This window comes from Anopheles darlingi, chromosome 2 (genome assembly GCF_943734745.1).
Source record: "Anopheles darlingi chromosome 2, idAnoDarlMG_H_01, whole genome shotgun sequence".
Lineage (NCBI taxonomy): Eukaryota > Metazoa > Arthropoda > Insecta > Diptera > Culicidae > Anopheles > Anopheles darlingi.
The window spans coordinates 59,427,504-59,443,701 of record NC_064874.1 but is presented as its reverse complement, the minus strand read 5'-3'; the positions used below and the strand labels follow the sequence as shown (position 1 = coordinate 59,443,701).

The 16,198-nt window shown below is 39.2% G+C and overlaps 1 protein-coding gene across 1 annotated transcript; it reads left to right on the top strand.

The window, feature by feature from the left end:
• The first annotated feature begins 14,105 nt into the window (after positions 1–14,105).
• Positions 14,106–15,733, top strand: LOC125959391 (platelet-derived growth factor receptor alpha-like). Its single transcript, XM_049692215.1, has 5 exons — positions 14,106–14,466; positions 14,525–14,675; positions 14,793–14,932; positions 15,000–15,532; positions 15,590–15,733. The coding sequence occupies exons 1-5, from the start codon at positions 14,106–14,108 to the stop codon at positions 15,731–15,733; spliced, it is 1,329 nt and encodes a 442-aa protein (XP_049548172.1).
• The last annotated feature ends 465 nt before the right edge of the window (positions 15,734–16,198 follow it).

Here is a 16,198-nt window from a genome sequence, read left to right as displayed (position 1 = left end):
AATTCAAATAATACGAAGTGACGGTAAGTTCTAATGAATTGTTTTTCTAAGCGGCAATCCCCACGCTCCTATTACTAGTGGCACGAAGAGCATAGTGACAGCAAGGCTATTAGTCTATGACGCGCATGCCATTTCCCGCTCCACACCATCAAAATGGGCTCCTACTCTGCAAAACAACTTACAATTTGAGCCATGTAAAGGGCATTCGAGTATTCTAACTTTATGTATTGTATCTTTCAATGATCTATTCAGAATCGGGAATTTTATCATAGTAAATCGTATAGAATTCTGACTAGTATTTTGGCCATCAAACTTGCCAGTCCTTAGCTTTGAAATGCTACTTTATCCGCTTTTTCAACTCAATCAAATAATATACTACTATGGCATTATTGTTTCCTGACCATCTAACTATTCTGTAGGGAGGAAGTTTTATTTGTCGTGTAATTTTTAAATTCGGGCGTTTGAGCAAAACTGCATTTCTTTATCGTCGGTCTGAAGAGAAGAAGATAAATTCATTGAGTTTGTTTTCTAATTATTTTATTTCAAATGCCTAGCTCACGAGCACCATCATTCTAGCACAGATATTGCTGCAACTGTTTCACATTCGGCCCCCATATTGGAACTGTTAGACAATGAAATAGAACTACCGTATGGTGTTACCTGGAACGTTTCCTGCAAATCCAACAAGCCGATCGTTTGGAAGCCTTATGATGCTTGGTTTGACTGGGTAATTTCATGGTAGTTAGATTAGTTTTATATGTTTGCAGGATAACGAACTTGAAAATCAATACTTTGTTTCAGACCCCCCCGAATGCCAAAAGCAGTGTCTTTTCTACCAAAGATAAAGAAATGCAGTATGGATCCATTCTCACCATTACGAACGCCTCAGCTGTATCAGTAGGTCGCTACTATTGCGTTGAATCCGAGAAGAGTGAAGAAGATATGGATGAAATGTTCAAACAGGAGTTCGCTACCAGTGTCTATGTGTTCGTAATCGATCACAATCAACCCCTTGTGCCCGTTAACTATAAAACCATGAAAAGGAATCGCGGCAAAAAGTTCGTCATTCCTTGTAAGCCTTCGTATCCTAAGGTGAACGTAGAATTGTGCTATGAATCGGGCAAGGTAAAAATGGCATACAATTATAATGCATTATTTTAAAATGCACAAACATTTTAGGTCGGTTTTTTAATTTTTATTCATCTGCTGCTATTTTCAGTTTTGTATGACCAAGTGTGATCCAAGCAAGGGATTTTCAATCTACGACGAAACGTTTCACACTAGTCTGGAAGGTTTCGTTTGCAGGTGTAACCACGCTGTAAATCATATACCGAAACTGGAAAGTGTTGGTAAGTCCGGAGTTAAAATATTATCGATAATTGTTTTCATGTAATCTACATCTATGCGTAGTGCACAAAATAATTTAAAGATTCCTTTGCTAATGCTCTAAGAAACTTTCAATTATATTCCATCTACCAGGTGTACAAGCTTAAAATTAGCGTTTTTTTGTTGAAAAAAACACATTTTTTAAAACTGAAAGCCAAAAACTAATTTATTCAAAGTATTTTCTCTGGTTAGCTATACATTTTTCCCATCTTTCGGGTAATTTATGTATACGATTCCAAAAGAATTGTCAATTTCGCGAGGAAAACCACTCGTCAAGCCATTTTTCGACATCTTCATACGAATTGAAGTATTGCTCGGCAAGCGCGTGACAATGGAAGCAAAACAGTAGAGCTTCCCGCATAAGCTCTTTTCTGGCACAAAACTTTACTTGATTACGCAAGGAAAAATATTCGTTTTTGCGTGAAATTAACTATGATTGGCACTGATTTACGTGAACAGGTGTCTAACCCATGAAAAAAAAAACAAAGAACAGGTCGATAACAGCTCAATTTACTTGATAAACCCATCTAGAAGCAAACGCTAATTTTAAGCTTGTACACCCGGTCAAATAATACCACCCAAGATAAAAGTCTAAATTCTCTATTTCTATTTCCAAAGGTTTGCCGAAGCCTTCCATCACGAGCGATACGAATGGCATTATACCATTGGGGAAGCGTATTAGACTGGTTTGTAGTGTTACTCTTACTCCTAATAAGCAAATAGAAATGACATGGAAAACTCTTCCCAACTATCAACCAGCTGACAAGGTGGATTGTTTAAAATATTTAAAAAAAAGCAAATAGTTATTTGATATGTTTTCCTTTCTTATAGAATGAGAGAATACAAGTTGGACAAATGATTGTTTCACCTCATCCGGAATTGTATAATCGAGATCTTGCCACACGTGAGCTCATCATTGAAAATGCTACTTTGGAAGACAAGAGAACCTATCGGTGTGAAGTATCCGATGAACAGTACAACATAAATTATCACAGCTACAGGGTACATGTGCGTGACACATCAGATGACTATGTGATACTGAATCGCATGACCCATAGGGCAGTTATCAATCGCAAGCGCAACAGCAACGGAGAATTCAAACCTATTGATATTTTCGTTAAATTTCGATCGTATCCATCGAATATAACCTATTCTTGGGTAAAAAATGATGCATTGCTATCAGACAGCAGCGTGGATAAGTACCACATGGAACAAACTGAAAACTATGTGAGGTTAACGATTAGCGATCCGAACGTAAACGATACTGGTTTATATACGACTGTGGTTAATGCAGGTGCAGCAACTAATAATTTCAGCGTACAGGTTCATGTACATGGTGAGTATAGCTACTGAAATTAGTACAAAAAGCGGAAATTTTATCTACTCCTTCTCTTTCAGATAAACCTTTCGTTCACATGGAAAGTAAGCGTGCAAGCGTAGGTGAAGAGGTCGACTTCTTATGTAATGTTGTCGGCTATCCATTACCAGAGATAAGATTTTGGTATCAACCATGTGCGGGAATCCCATGGGATAGCTGTTCTAATGAAAGCACAATTCGCAGAGAATTGAATGTAAGCTTGAGGAACACATATAACCATTCTAAATCATATTGTATATCATGATTGCCATGTGCCTGTCTAGAGTCTGTCTAAGTAGAGTTTTAATATAGATGAAATGTAAACTAAATGTAAACTTAATACCTGATTTTTTCTACAGGTATCAGCAAGCATCAGTGAATCGAGTACCTCGACCAAAGCAGTAGTATCAATAATCGCCGAGAAACCAGGAATTGTGTATTGCGAGGCAGTTAATTCTGAGGGAAGCGAAACGGCTCAGGCGTATCTACTGGTAGGAGGCATGACCACGCAGATTCACCTAGAACGGATTCCAAAGGAAGGTTTGATTACCGTTGGAGATAATGTGACTTTTATCTGCTCTGTAATAGAATTCGGTAACCCAATCTTACCAAATAACTTATTGTTCATAAACAATGGCAAACATCTGTCTCATTCAGATAGAGTGCAACAGTCATTTTTCTATGACTCGATATTTTTGAAATCGCAATTAACCATCCTGAATGTGGATTTGGATATGTCGGGTCAAATGAACTGCTATGTTACGCAAGTTATGAGCACCGAGAATACTTTCGTCACTAGTAAAACTTGTAACTTTGAAATTGTGGCACCCATATCTACAGGGTTGCTGTTAGACCAGGAGAACGAGAGTATCAGCAAGCACAACGATACATTGAATTGGTTTCCTGCCATTGTAATTGTATTCATCATTATCATCGGCCTTGTCTGTTGCTGGCAAAATAAGAAAAACACAGAGAAAGTAGGGTACGATCGATTGTATATTCATAGACTAGGGCCATCTCTATTCCACGGTCATGTTTCACAGTCAAGAGCAGATGTGTCAAAGCAACAGTCAACCGTGAATGAATAACATCGGTCTTAACCCTCGCACCAACGGATGGGCGTACATGCTGTGTTTGAAGCATTTTTTCAACTTGTAGGTAACACATAATTGATTTCTCTCTTTTCCATATGTGTTTAGCATAGCCTCAACCATATGAAGAGTCAAAAATACGACTTGATTTTAGGAAGAGAGAGTACCAATTCACATACAAGTTTACACTACTGTTTGTATGGCGAAAACGACAGAAACAAAAATGTGTTTTTTTCCAAAAATAGAAAACTTTTAGGTCATATTTTTGTCTTTTCATATAAACACATATGGAAAAGAGAGAAATCAATTATGTGTTACCTACAAATAGAAAAAATGCTTCAAACACAGCATGTACGCCCATACAAACCCATGTAAAAGCATAGGGGTCTGGCCAGACCCATCCGTTGGTTCGAGGGTTAATGTTCATGTATGTCAACGCTGTAGATAACTTCAAAAAAGCTGCCATTTGCTAGAAAGACGGCAGAGCGTTTTACCTTTTGACGTCGCTTCATTCTGTAACGACCCTATGCACTTTCTATCACTTCAATTCAGCAGATTTCATGGTTGGATTGTATGGAGGTGCTTCGGGAGGATTACCAGGGTACCAGAGGCACACTTCTCAAACTTTTTGGTATCCCGCGTTACATGCTACTCCTAATGAAGCGCTTGATGATTTTGAGAGGCAAAAAATCTTCTAAATGTGTCTGAGCGATCGCTCAAAATCGGGCAAAAATCTGGCCCAAAATTTGTTCAAATTGTGTTAATTTGGAGTAAATGAATCATTATCATAACGATAAAAGGGCGCGTTTCACAAAAAGCCCAATTTTCTTATCTCCACCAAAAAAATATTTTGGTTATGTATTCAAAACATTTTTTGTTGGAGATAACTGAAGCTTGAGGAGAGCAACAAGAGCCTCTGGGATCTTTGTGTCCAGGAATCTCCATATCCGATTTGTACAGCACCTAATAAAGAAAGAGATCGAGTCGTCAACGGGACGACGTTACCAAGGTCCGAGGGTCCTTCGGGTACTCTACTGAGCGCGTGAAAGCAGAGCTCCAGCGGAGTTGTAGCTCCGACAAGGGTGTAGCGTCGTGGAGCGTCGTGCGGTCCTCACAGATCAGGCCGCAGGCAAATCCCATATTGAAATGGCCGATTCAGTATGTCATCAATTAATGTTAAATGATGATTCAACTGTGCAACCTAAATTTTATCGGCTTCCAGATCAGCGATTGCTGTTAACAAATATCATTATTTATTGATCGTTGAATTAAATTGAAAATCTATACAATTCTTGTTTAATTCTGCCAGAATATGGTTAAAAAGGTTGTAAAACGTTAGTAAAAGTTTCTTTTAGTACCACAGTGTACTAAGACTTCGACATTTTTCGATTTCTCTGAAATTTCACGTCAAAATAATTACTATCCTATGAGGATCTTATTTTAATGTCTAATGAAAACATCAGAAGGTACATCGCAAAAAAAATGTAAATAGTATGTAAAAAAAAAAGTAAAATGTAAAATAGTTTTACATATACTTGTCTGCGATGAATAAATTTGTACTCAGCGTTGAAGTAATATTTTTCATTAATCTGTTTTTTTAATAAATGCATTTCTCAAATCATTTTCTGCTCAAATATTCACCATTAGGCAAGTCCTTGAGAAGATGATCGAATTTAAGAGAGGTACTCATCACCTCTTCATCGATTTCAAGGCTGCCTACAATAGCATAGTCAGGGTAAAGTTGTACGATGCCATGAAAGCCTTTGAGATACCGTCGAAACTGATCAGGCTAGTAAGGATGACCATGACCAACGTTACATGCCAAGTGAAGGTGAATGGAAAACTCCCAAGCCCTTTCGCTACCACCAAGGGGCTGCGTCAGCTCCGGGACCATCCTCTTCAAGTCAACCGAGATCTTAGCATACGCTGACGATATAGATATAATTGGTCTAAGACTCTCCGATGTAGCGCAAGCCTACATACGGATAGAGCAAGCGGCAAAAACCCTCGGATTGCAGGTCAACGAGGCAAAGACCAAATTTATGGTGGCACCGTCAGCGGCCCGACAAGCTATTATGCCTAATATTCTTTGGGGTGATGTACTAATAGGTGACAAAAAGTTCGAAGTCGTCGAGAACTTCACCTACTTAGGGTCAAGAGTTAGCACCGACAATGACATAACACAAGAGATTCTCGTTAGGGTGCTAGCAGCCAACCGGTCATACGTTAGCGTGCGGAAACTAATTCACTCGATAAATCTGTCGAGAAGGACGAAGCTGGGACTGTATACAACGTATATAGTACCGGTGCTCACATACGCCTCTGAGACTTGGACACTGTCCAGAACGGCCGAAGCCCTCTTATCCGCGTTTGAGAGGAGAGTGCTCAGAACGATATTTGGCCCCGTGTGTGAGGAGGAACGATGGAGAAGCCGATACAACGCGGAGCTATACGCTTTGTATGATGATCTCACTGTCGCGCAGCGCATGAGACTCGCCCGGCTTCAGTGGGCTGGGCATGTCATGAGAATGGCAGACGACGACCCACCCCGTTAAGTCTTCTTAGGCCTTCCGGATGGACAGAGAGGGCGTGGTAGGCTTAAATCGAGATGGATCGACGGTATCGACATTGACGCCAGAATAGCAGGACTAACGACTTGGAGGACGACGGCGCTCGATCGCGAGCGAGGGAAGGATCTTCTGTGGCAGACCGCTCGTCGGTTGTAGCGCAACCGTAAGTAAGTAAGTAAATAATCCTACGGGCTAGCAGGTTTAATAGGATATTGTAGTGATATTCAAAAATATAATAATGACCATAAACCAAAGCTGCAACTATCTTAAATGATCTGTTGTTAAGGGAAGCCTTCAACCACCTGACATCACCTTGCTCCTAGCCTTGCCCTCCCAAGCAAAGAAACAATGCCTATGGACACTTACGTCATTCTCCATCTCCAGCGCTCCATCTCCTTTCCCTTAACCTCCCTGCTAATGTCAATTATTCAGCGGCCCTCGGAACGTTCTCAGTCTCCCTTAATGAGAATTCTTGTAGGGATCATGCCACGATAACCAGAAAAACCTCATAGCCGTCAGTCTAGCCCCCTCGAACCACGCTTCCACTTCCTCGATCGCGAGTTCTGACTTAATTGCGTCTTGACTTGACTTGACTTAATTGCACGTCTTGCACAAGGACGTCTGGTCTGAAGATCAATCTGTTAGGGGTCAAACGCTTCAAGAGTTTTGTTTTAAAATTAAACGTTTCTCTTTGAAGCGTTTCCCTGAAAATTCCAGAATTGGATTGCAGGGCGGCTCTCAACGAAACGTTTGGAAAGCCGTCAGGCCCAGGAACTTTCCTCAGAGCCAGGCGTTGTACTGTAAAATGCCGCTCTTTATCTGTTACCGCATCAACCATCTCGCCCTCACCAGCACCGTATGGTACAGCTGATAGAAGCATTTCTTCTTATTGGAGGTAATTTGACTCTCTGACAATATCTGCTTTGCCGTTCTGTATTCCACTGCTTTTCATTCCTAATTTTTTCCCCTACTACGCGGAAATCGCGAGCATCTTTGGCGGCAGTTCTGGCACAACGTGTTCAGCTGTGGGGGACCACCATTGATCCTGGCGTTTGGTCGTTGACGTGCATTCGCGCCTCGTCATGGTAGCGTCACACGCGTTGATAATGGCAGTTGTCAGATTATCCACACTAAGGCACTCTCCGCTGTCTTCATGATGCAGGGCTGCCCCAAACAGGCCTTTCTCTAACCATCCGGTTTTCCAACCCTTGGCCTTGGGCTGTGGTTTGCCGATGGATGCTCTTGCTCCCGATCTCGTCACCCTATCTGAGAGCGAAATGATCATTAAATGTGAACGCTTCATTTGCCCTACAGTTCGCGTGTCAGATCTATGCTGCTAAAAGTTACATCGGTGACGGACTCCCTGCTGTTTTTGCTGAATGTTCTAGTGCCGCATTAACAATTGTCCTTGTTTGTTGGCACTCTTGCTATCCCAGGCAGTGGACCAGGCGTAGTAGTCCCCTGCCACCACCACTGATCGTCTTGGGTCGAGCACCTTCTGCATTTGATCGAGCATGGTACCGAACTGACCTTTCTCCAACTTTGGAGGCGCATAACAGGAGCACATGAACACTCAACCAATACTGGCCATTTTGTATGTCATCTAATATCAATAGAATCTTCTTTTATATAAACTGCTATGGTGAGCACCATTGCTATTGATTACATTGGACAATTGGTACTGAAATGCTTATATTTTGATAGTTAAAAATCTGTTTTCTTCGATCTTAGTAACTCACTATTCACTAACCGCGATCTAACAAAATACGATGGTCAAAATTCTTGTGTATGAACATTGGCCACGACTACGAACTGCTCGGTGAGACTGCGTGATTCCTACTGCTCGAAGGTATCACAACAATTCAATCGTCTTGCTTATCTTGCACACGCATATGCTATGTTTATCAGTAAGTTGCCGTTCTCCTGCTATTTACGCAAACCTTATTGTGAATCTTTTTCTCGCTCTGAATGTCTTCTTGTCGATCCATTCAGCATTTTAAACTGTCGATAAAGATAAAAGATTTCATTGTGGTTTCGTACCAACTGGAAGAAACGTCGTTGAGCAATATTAGAAGATTATAGGTCAGCTCAAATGATATCATGCATGTTTGAGTTTGCACCACCAGTTCAGCATAAACTCAAATCTAACAAAGTTAGCCTTCCAGTGTTCGAATAAGACTAATCTTTATTTCTTCACATTTCTCTCTTATATAATTCACGTTTTTTACTTCTATCGCTTTTACCGCCATTCAATCTTTTCCTCTCTTCTTAGCTATTATGACGAAAGGTCTCCTTATCTAGTACGAATTCTGTTGTGTCCGATTGGGCCGTGAAATGTGTCAGTACCTGATGATAGTGGTATTCCTGCTGGGTTCTCGTTGAGTTAGTAAGATTTGCTGACTCACATACTAAGCTATAATATATTTGGGTCCCGTGTACGAATAACATTTGTTCTGGTATAGCCGCATGTTACTATTCGGCGGTATTCCGAAGCAATTCGATTAGTTCCTGGTTTAATAGCAAATCATCACCCTTAAATTCTATTGTTCCAAATTCTACATTCTCACATGAATATACTGAATTTAAAGACAACATATTTTAAAGGAGCAGATAATAGTTTCGAACAAATTAATATAAAACCAAAACACATAATTTTCATCTAGTTTCAGTGTGTCATAATTTATTTGCTACAGTTGGGGTGTCCCACAACAAAATTTCTAACGTTAAAAGATTCTTTGTCTTTGTCTAGAGGATGTTCTAGTCACGCAATTCTTATGCTTGTAGCGGTGTTACTGGTCTTCCTCTGTTAGTTAAGAGCTTCATTGGGACATTTTTTTTTTCAAAACAAATCGAGGAACACTCAATTTCTTGTTGATACTAGAATATTTTTTTGCTTCCAAATATTTTGATGTATTATGTATACAGACTTCTTATACATAAACTTTTGAAACTTCTGTGCTGCACAGTCAGAAAAAGGGGTTGTTATCTGGAGCTACACATAGTCTACCTCTAATCGCAGTTGAAGAAAAAGAGTTCTTCAGCCTTAGGTAATCCATATCTGTCAAAAATATGAAGCAATATGTATGGTTGTCTCCTTTCCAATTCCAGGTAAAATGGTTCCTAATGGATGGTTGATCGCCAGTTCTTGTGAAGCGTACCGTTTAAAGTAACGCGTATCTAGTCGAAGTTACTTTAGTTACATGCTCTGGCATAAGCGAAATTTATACTTGAGTTTGAGACTGGCATTAACTCTTACCAAAAGAAAATGCTAAATTATCATTGCACGCTTATATATTTCTATTCTAAATTCTATCAATTTGAGCAACAATTGACCTTTGGTAATCAGATGACCAAAGGCGCATACATCAGCTGACCGAGTGCGCTCCCCTATTTCTTTTTCTTCAGATAGGTCAGACACCTCCTTTGCCCTCGAGTGCGTTTGATAACCTTTCCGCGAACATGGTACCTTATCTTAACCGATTATGATTCTTATTTTTTTTGCTCTCAGAGTTGTTGTTATTACTAATGAAAGCATCAAAACTTGAACCTGTGTTTGTGATAACCTCCTATCAAACATCCTTCTTGGAAGGCAGAATCCATTTAATCGCTGATATGGTTGCAGATTCTATGAAATATGATATGAATATAACTCGGAAATGATCCCCTTAGAAGATATGAACAATTTTCTACCCCGGAGTCACTAGCAACTCGTTGTTAGAAACAGTTCGATGGGAAAGTGTCGTTAACACGTACGTAAAATCTTTTGCCAGAAAGTTTACTTTCCAAACTAAATCATAAAGGATGGTAACACTATTATTTCGATAATGAAGGTGTCAGTGAGAGGACTAATTTAAAATAGGAATTAAGCCCAAGGCTCTAATATCATTATGGCCTACAATAGTGTTTTCACATTAATTGCATCCATTTTGATTCTAATTGGCCTCAAGCAAGCATCAGTCGTAGTTGGTAAGTATACAAGATATTGTCAGCAACATGTTCAAAAACACTTTATAAATCCAGTGATAATTTGAGTGAAGTACTACTGTGTCCTTAATTAAATTAATAAAAAATTCCTCAATTTTCCTTCCAAATCCTTCATTGCCTTTAAAGCAATCCCTCCCAGACACAATTCACTTATGACAACGGATTTTCCAGTTTTCGAAATACGTGAAAAAGTCGGGTTTTTTTTCGACATAGTATCGCCACCAAAGGCTTTCTGTACCATTCTCATATGTGTATCCGCAGCAGAAAATTATGGCGAAAAACGAAGAATTCACTTTTAGTAGTTCACAAAATAATACGTATCTCAAACACTAGTGAATATTTTGACGTGAAACTTTTCATGACGGTTGTCAAAAACAATGTTGACAACCTACAAAAAATACAAAATTAAAATTTTTCCTTTACGCGGGCAATTTGAATGCCATGTCAGCTTACTTTTTGGAAACAGTAGTATGTGTTCGAGCGCATGCTCGATGTAGTATGCATTTTGATGGAAATTTTTTAAATTCAATTTTCATTGCAACCGCTCTTGATCGCGGTTTTATTCCAACAAATTGTTTAATCGGTTTCACGCACACGCAACTTCATCGTTATTTATCAGTCGGTTCAATTTCGGTGGCACACAGCTGATAAGATTCTCCCGAAACGAGGTGGTATTAATGTTATACATAAATTGCCCCATTTTACCGCTTTTTTACTGCACGAGTAGTTCAGTTGAGTAGATCATGCTTCTGTATGAATCAATATTTATAATGAATGTTTAGATTGTGGATTTAAAATAAAGTTGAATATGTTTTCATGATTCTGTTGAAAAAGCTTACATTAATTTTTAAATAAATTTTTTGATTAGTTGAAGAACACATCATCGAAAGAGATTTTGAACTATATTTTAGATGGCGCTCCCGCAATCGATTCTAAACCCGAGATAATAATTCCATTTGGGGCTACCCGGCATATATCCTGCAAATTTAATCAGCCGATAGTTTGGAAGCCTTATGATGCCTGGTTTGACTGGGTAAGTTAATTGCCAAACGGACTATGTATTGATTCAAGAAGCTGATTATCTCTATTTAATGAAAAATCCTTAAAGATCCCTCCGAATATCAGAACCACTACCTTTTACAATGCCAATACAAAAATGCAATATGAAAGCATGCTCATCATAACAAATGCATCGGCTGCATCAGTGGGTCGATACTATTGCATTCCGTCCGATAAACAGACGGAAAACTTGAGCGAGATGGTGAATAAAAATGTCGCCTCCAGTGTATATGTATTTGTAATGGACTACAATCAGCCGATTGTACCTGTTAAATATGATAGCATGAAAAGAGATCGAGGCAAGAGATTTGTCATTCCTTGCAAGCCATCTTATCCTGAAGCCAACGTGGAACTATGCTATGAATCTGGCAGGGTACGCACTAGAAGACTATTGCACTAAGCAAGAATGCACCTTGAAATGTAATTTTTTTTTTCTGGTTGTCTATTCCATTCTCAGTTCTGTATGAGTCAGTATGATCCGAGCAGTGGCTTTTCAATTTACGACGACTTCTATCATACCAGTCTGGAAACATTCGTTTGTCGGCATAAACAAATGGTCAAAGAGATTCCAAAGTTGCAAGGAGCAGGTATGTTAAAATGTTTTGCATATGTTTTGTAAAGTAATGTAGTAAAGTTGATGATGGTTTAATCTATACCTACCACTGCAATTGTACTCAGGTTTGCCGAAACCCGCTATCAACAGTGATACAAAAGAGCTCGTACCATTGGGAAAACGCGTCAGACTAATCTGCAGCGTTATCATAAATCAAGGGTCTTCAATACAAATGACGTGGAAAACACTTCCCAATTATGAACTGGCTGAAAAGGTAAAATACTTCTTTTACCTCGCATAAATTCTTCTTCATAAATGTAATGATCTTCTCTGTATTACAGAATCACAGATTAAAAGTAGGACCGCTAGTCAAAGAACCACACCATGAATCGAACAACCGAGAGATTGCTATGCGCGATCTCATTATTGAAAATGCTTCTCTCGAAGATAAGAGATCCTATCGCTGCGAAGTGTCAGATGGGCAGTACGCCGTTAATTATCACAGCTACAAGTTGAATGTTCGTAATTCAACTGAAGACTATGTTGTACTGAAAGGAACGGACAAACGGCCAGTAATCAATCGAAAACGAAACGGCAGCAGCATATTTAAGACGATCAATGTCATCGTCCAATACCTAGCTTATCCATCGAAAACATCATATTCATGGTCAAAGGATAATCACGAGAAACTTACAAACAGCTCGACCGGTAAATATCAAATGGAAGATACCGAAGGTCAGTTGATATTAAAAATCAACGATCCAACGATACACGATACCGGCATGTATTCGGTTCACGTGCGAGCAGGCAATGCATCGAATATGTACAATATGACCGTTTACGTTCATGGTGAGTACGCCAAAAAAAACCTGGTACGACTACAATTAATTCATCGAACAAACATTGATCATCTATCATTTATTAATCATCCTCTAGATAAACCTACTGTGCAAATGGAAAGCAAATTAGCCACCCATTTAGACGAGACGATTGAATTCACTTGTAACGTTACCGGCTACCCGCTACCGAAGGTTGAATTCAGATTTCAACCCTGTGCTGATGTTCCATGGGCAAGCTGTTCTGCAGAATCGTCAATTTTAACAAACATGAATGTAGGCAAACATTATTTGCGGTATGAGATATCTATAGGCTAACCACAGGTTTATTATTTTACCAGGCAACAAATATCGTGACTAAAACAGACATCACCTCCATCGCTACACTAAGTACAACTGCTACGCAACCAGGAACAGTCTATTGCATTGCAAGTAATACAGAGGGAAGAGAAACAACTCAGGCGGAACTGATGATAACGGGTATATCCAAGGCAATCTCTCTAAATCGCGTGATGCAAAATGAACTGGTTACCGTTGGAGATAATGTAACGTACGTTTGCCAAACTCTAAACCTCATTTATTCAAATGACTTCCGGTTTGAACTCAATGGTAGCAATATACATGAGTCCAACGAAACAAACATTTATTATTCAAATGATTTGTTAACCTGGAATGCCTATCTTACCATTAAAAACGTATCTTTGGAACAGTCTGGAGATATTTCCTGTCATGTAAAATTACGCAACGGTTCTGATGATCAGGCGAACATTCCTTTAGAGGTGCTGACACCTTGGGATCCCCGATTATTGAAGTATACATACGAGATTCAAAATGTTACTGTGAATATGCTAACGAAAGTGAACTTCACCTGTGATGTCCACGAAACATCTCAATCAACATTTATTTGGCTCAAGAATGGCGAGATATACAATTGGGAGGACACCCTTACAGCGACTTACACGAACAGAAGTTTTCTTCCGATAAGTCATCCGATGCCATATGATTCAGGGTTGTACGAGTGTATAACCAAAAATGATAAGAACAGCATCAAGCAGTCATGGAACCTTAGTGTACGGAGTAAGTGACCAATCAGAATCACCAATATCACGATATTTTTGTTTATTTATTTATTTTTGTTTCTTATTCCTAGTGTCAATGGTACACATTTCCTCTGTCTCCATGATTGTTTCATTTTTAATGGTGCCACTGTTGGGGATATGCATGTGTTTTCTAGTGTTCTTCTGCAAGAAAAAGAAGGAAGTGGCTATCATGAAAGCAGCAGGATTAGTTAACTTTGAGGAAGGATACATGAAAGGCTTTAACCCAGAAGTGGCTCTTCATGAGCAAGCTGATCTGCTTCCATATGACACAGATTACGAGTTTCCCAAAGAACGAATAGAATTTTCAAAACAGCTCGGTCACGGCGCCTTTGGGATAGTTATGAAAGCGACTGCCTCTAACATAATGGTACACGAAGAATCCACGACGGTCGCCGTAAAGATGCTCAAACACAAAAACGACAATCAAGCTATACGTGCGCTTGTCTTGGAGCTAAAAATAATGATCCATTTGGGTCAGCATCTGAATGTGGTGAACTTACTTGGAGCAGTGACCAAAAACATTGCAAAACGTAAGCTACACATCATTGTGAAATTGTTTTGGTATTACATGCAATCCTTTCGGTACAGGTGAACTGATGGTTATCCTCGAGTATTGTCCATATGGTAGCATTCAAAGCATTCTTATGAAAAGTCGAGAACACTTTATCGATCAAATCAATCCCCAAACAGATGAAATAGAATGGCAGCAATACAGCGAGTTTTTGGCACAGCGAAATAGGTAAGCTACCATTTTGAACAGATGCCTCTAAAGTATTTTCAAATCTTAAAAATATAATTTACATTTCATTGTATCTTTGATTCTTTCTCTCCATTTCATATGGGTTTCTGGGAACAGCGCCAATAATTATACATTTCAGCGTAACGATTCTTTTCACAATGATATGGAAACAGGAATTCAAAGTGGGGCACAGATAGAGCAATTAGAAGATGTAGAAGGATGCAGCACAGAAGACATGGTCATGCTACCGATGACAAGTATGCTACTTATCATAAAATTTAATTAGAATGATCTATTCTTATAGCCCTACCTATTTTATTGCAGACCTTCATGCACAACGAATTATTAATACAACGGATCTGGTGTGTTGGGCCTCGCAGATTGCGACTGGAATGGATTATCTTGCCTCACGAAAGGTGGTACACGGCGACCTGGCCACCAGAAATGTGCTTTTGTGCCACAATAATGTGGTTAAAATTTGTGACTTTGGATTAGCTCGCTCGATCTACCGAAGAAACAACTACAAGAAAAAAGGCGAAGATCTTCTGCCATTTAAGTGGTTAGCGTTGGAGTGCATGAGCGACAATGTGTTCAGCGTATCCTCGGACGTCTGGGCGTACGGTATTGTTCTGTGGGAGCTGTTTTCATTGGCGCAGGTTCCATATCCTGGATTGGATGCCAATGAACAATTGTACCACAAATTACGCGATGGTTACCGCATGGATCAGCCACAGTATGCGAATCAAATCATATACGATGTGATGCTGCATTGTTGGTATGTTAACCCAGAAACTCGACCTTCATTCTATGATCTAAAATGTCGATTGAACGCCATGCTACCAGACGAGTTGAAAGATGTAAGTAGCGGTTCGAGCTTTTATTTTGGGATACTTACATTCTTCTTTCTTTTGCAGCATTACTGGCAACTAAACGAGACATACTTAGCAGTGAATGTCATGAGAATGGAACGAAATAAGACAGATTATTTAGCTTATCTTGGATCCCCCGACGAAATGGCTCCTGCTACACCAGATTGTGTTAGCGTAATTTCATCATAGCATTATTTTAGTGAAAGTTGTGTATAGTTAGATGCATGAATTGTACAATTGTGCAATACGTTTTGCGGGAATAACAAATAAGATTTCCGTTGCACATCAGATTGTTTCTATGAATGCAATCTATAAAACGGAATGTAATTATTTATTGTATTATTCTTAATTAAAACTAAAAAACTTAGATTAACTTTACAGAAGAATTAAAGGGTCGCAAATGTGCATGCTAACTGAAAACATAGTGTCACTTCCACAGCGTCTGATGTTAAGCGTCACTAGCGCGTCGTAAAACAAGAACATTTGAAAATTTACAATGGTTGGCTAATTCCTCTTCCTGCGATTTCTTTTAAAAATTATTTTAGCTTTAGATGAATCACACATCGCACATTTAACATGATGAATAGATTAATAGAAAATGCGTTGTTTAAGCTCTTTTCTATTTTCTAAAAAGCTATTATCTTTTCTTGAAAT

Coding starts and splice junctions, on each gene's coding strand:
- LOC125959391 (XM_049692215.1), top strand. CDS start 14,106: ATGAAAGCAGCAGGATTAGTTAACTTTGAGGAAGGATACATGAAAGGC. Junction 14,467..14,524: donor GACCAAAAACATTGCAAAAC/GTAAGCTACACA, acceptor CTTTCGGTACAG/GTGAACTGATGGTTATCCTC. Junction 14,676..14,792: donor TTTTTGGCACAGCGAAATAG/GTAAGCTACCAT, acceptor TTCTGGGAACAG/CGCCAATAATTATACATTTC.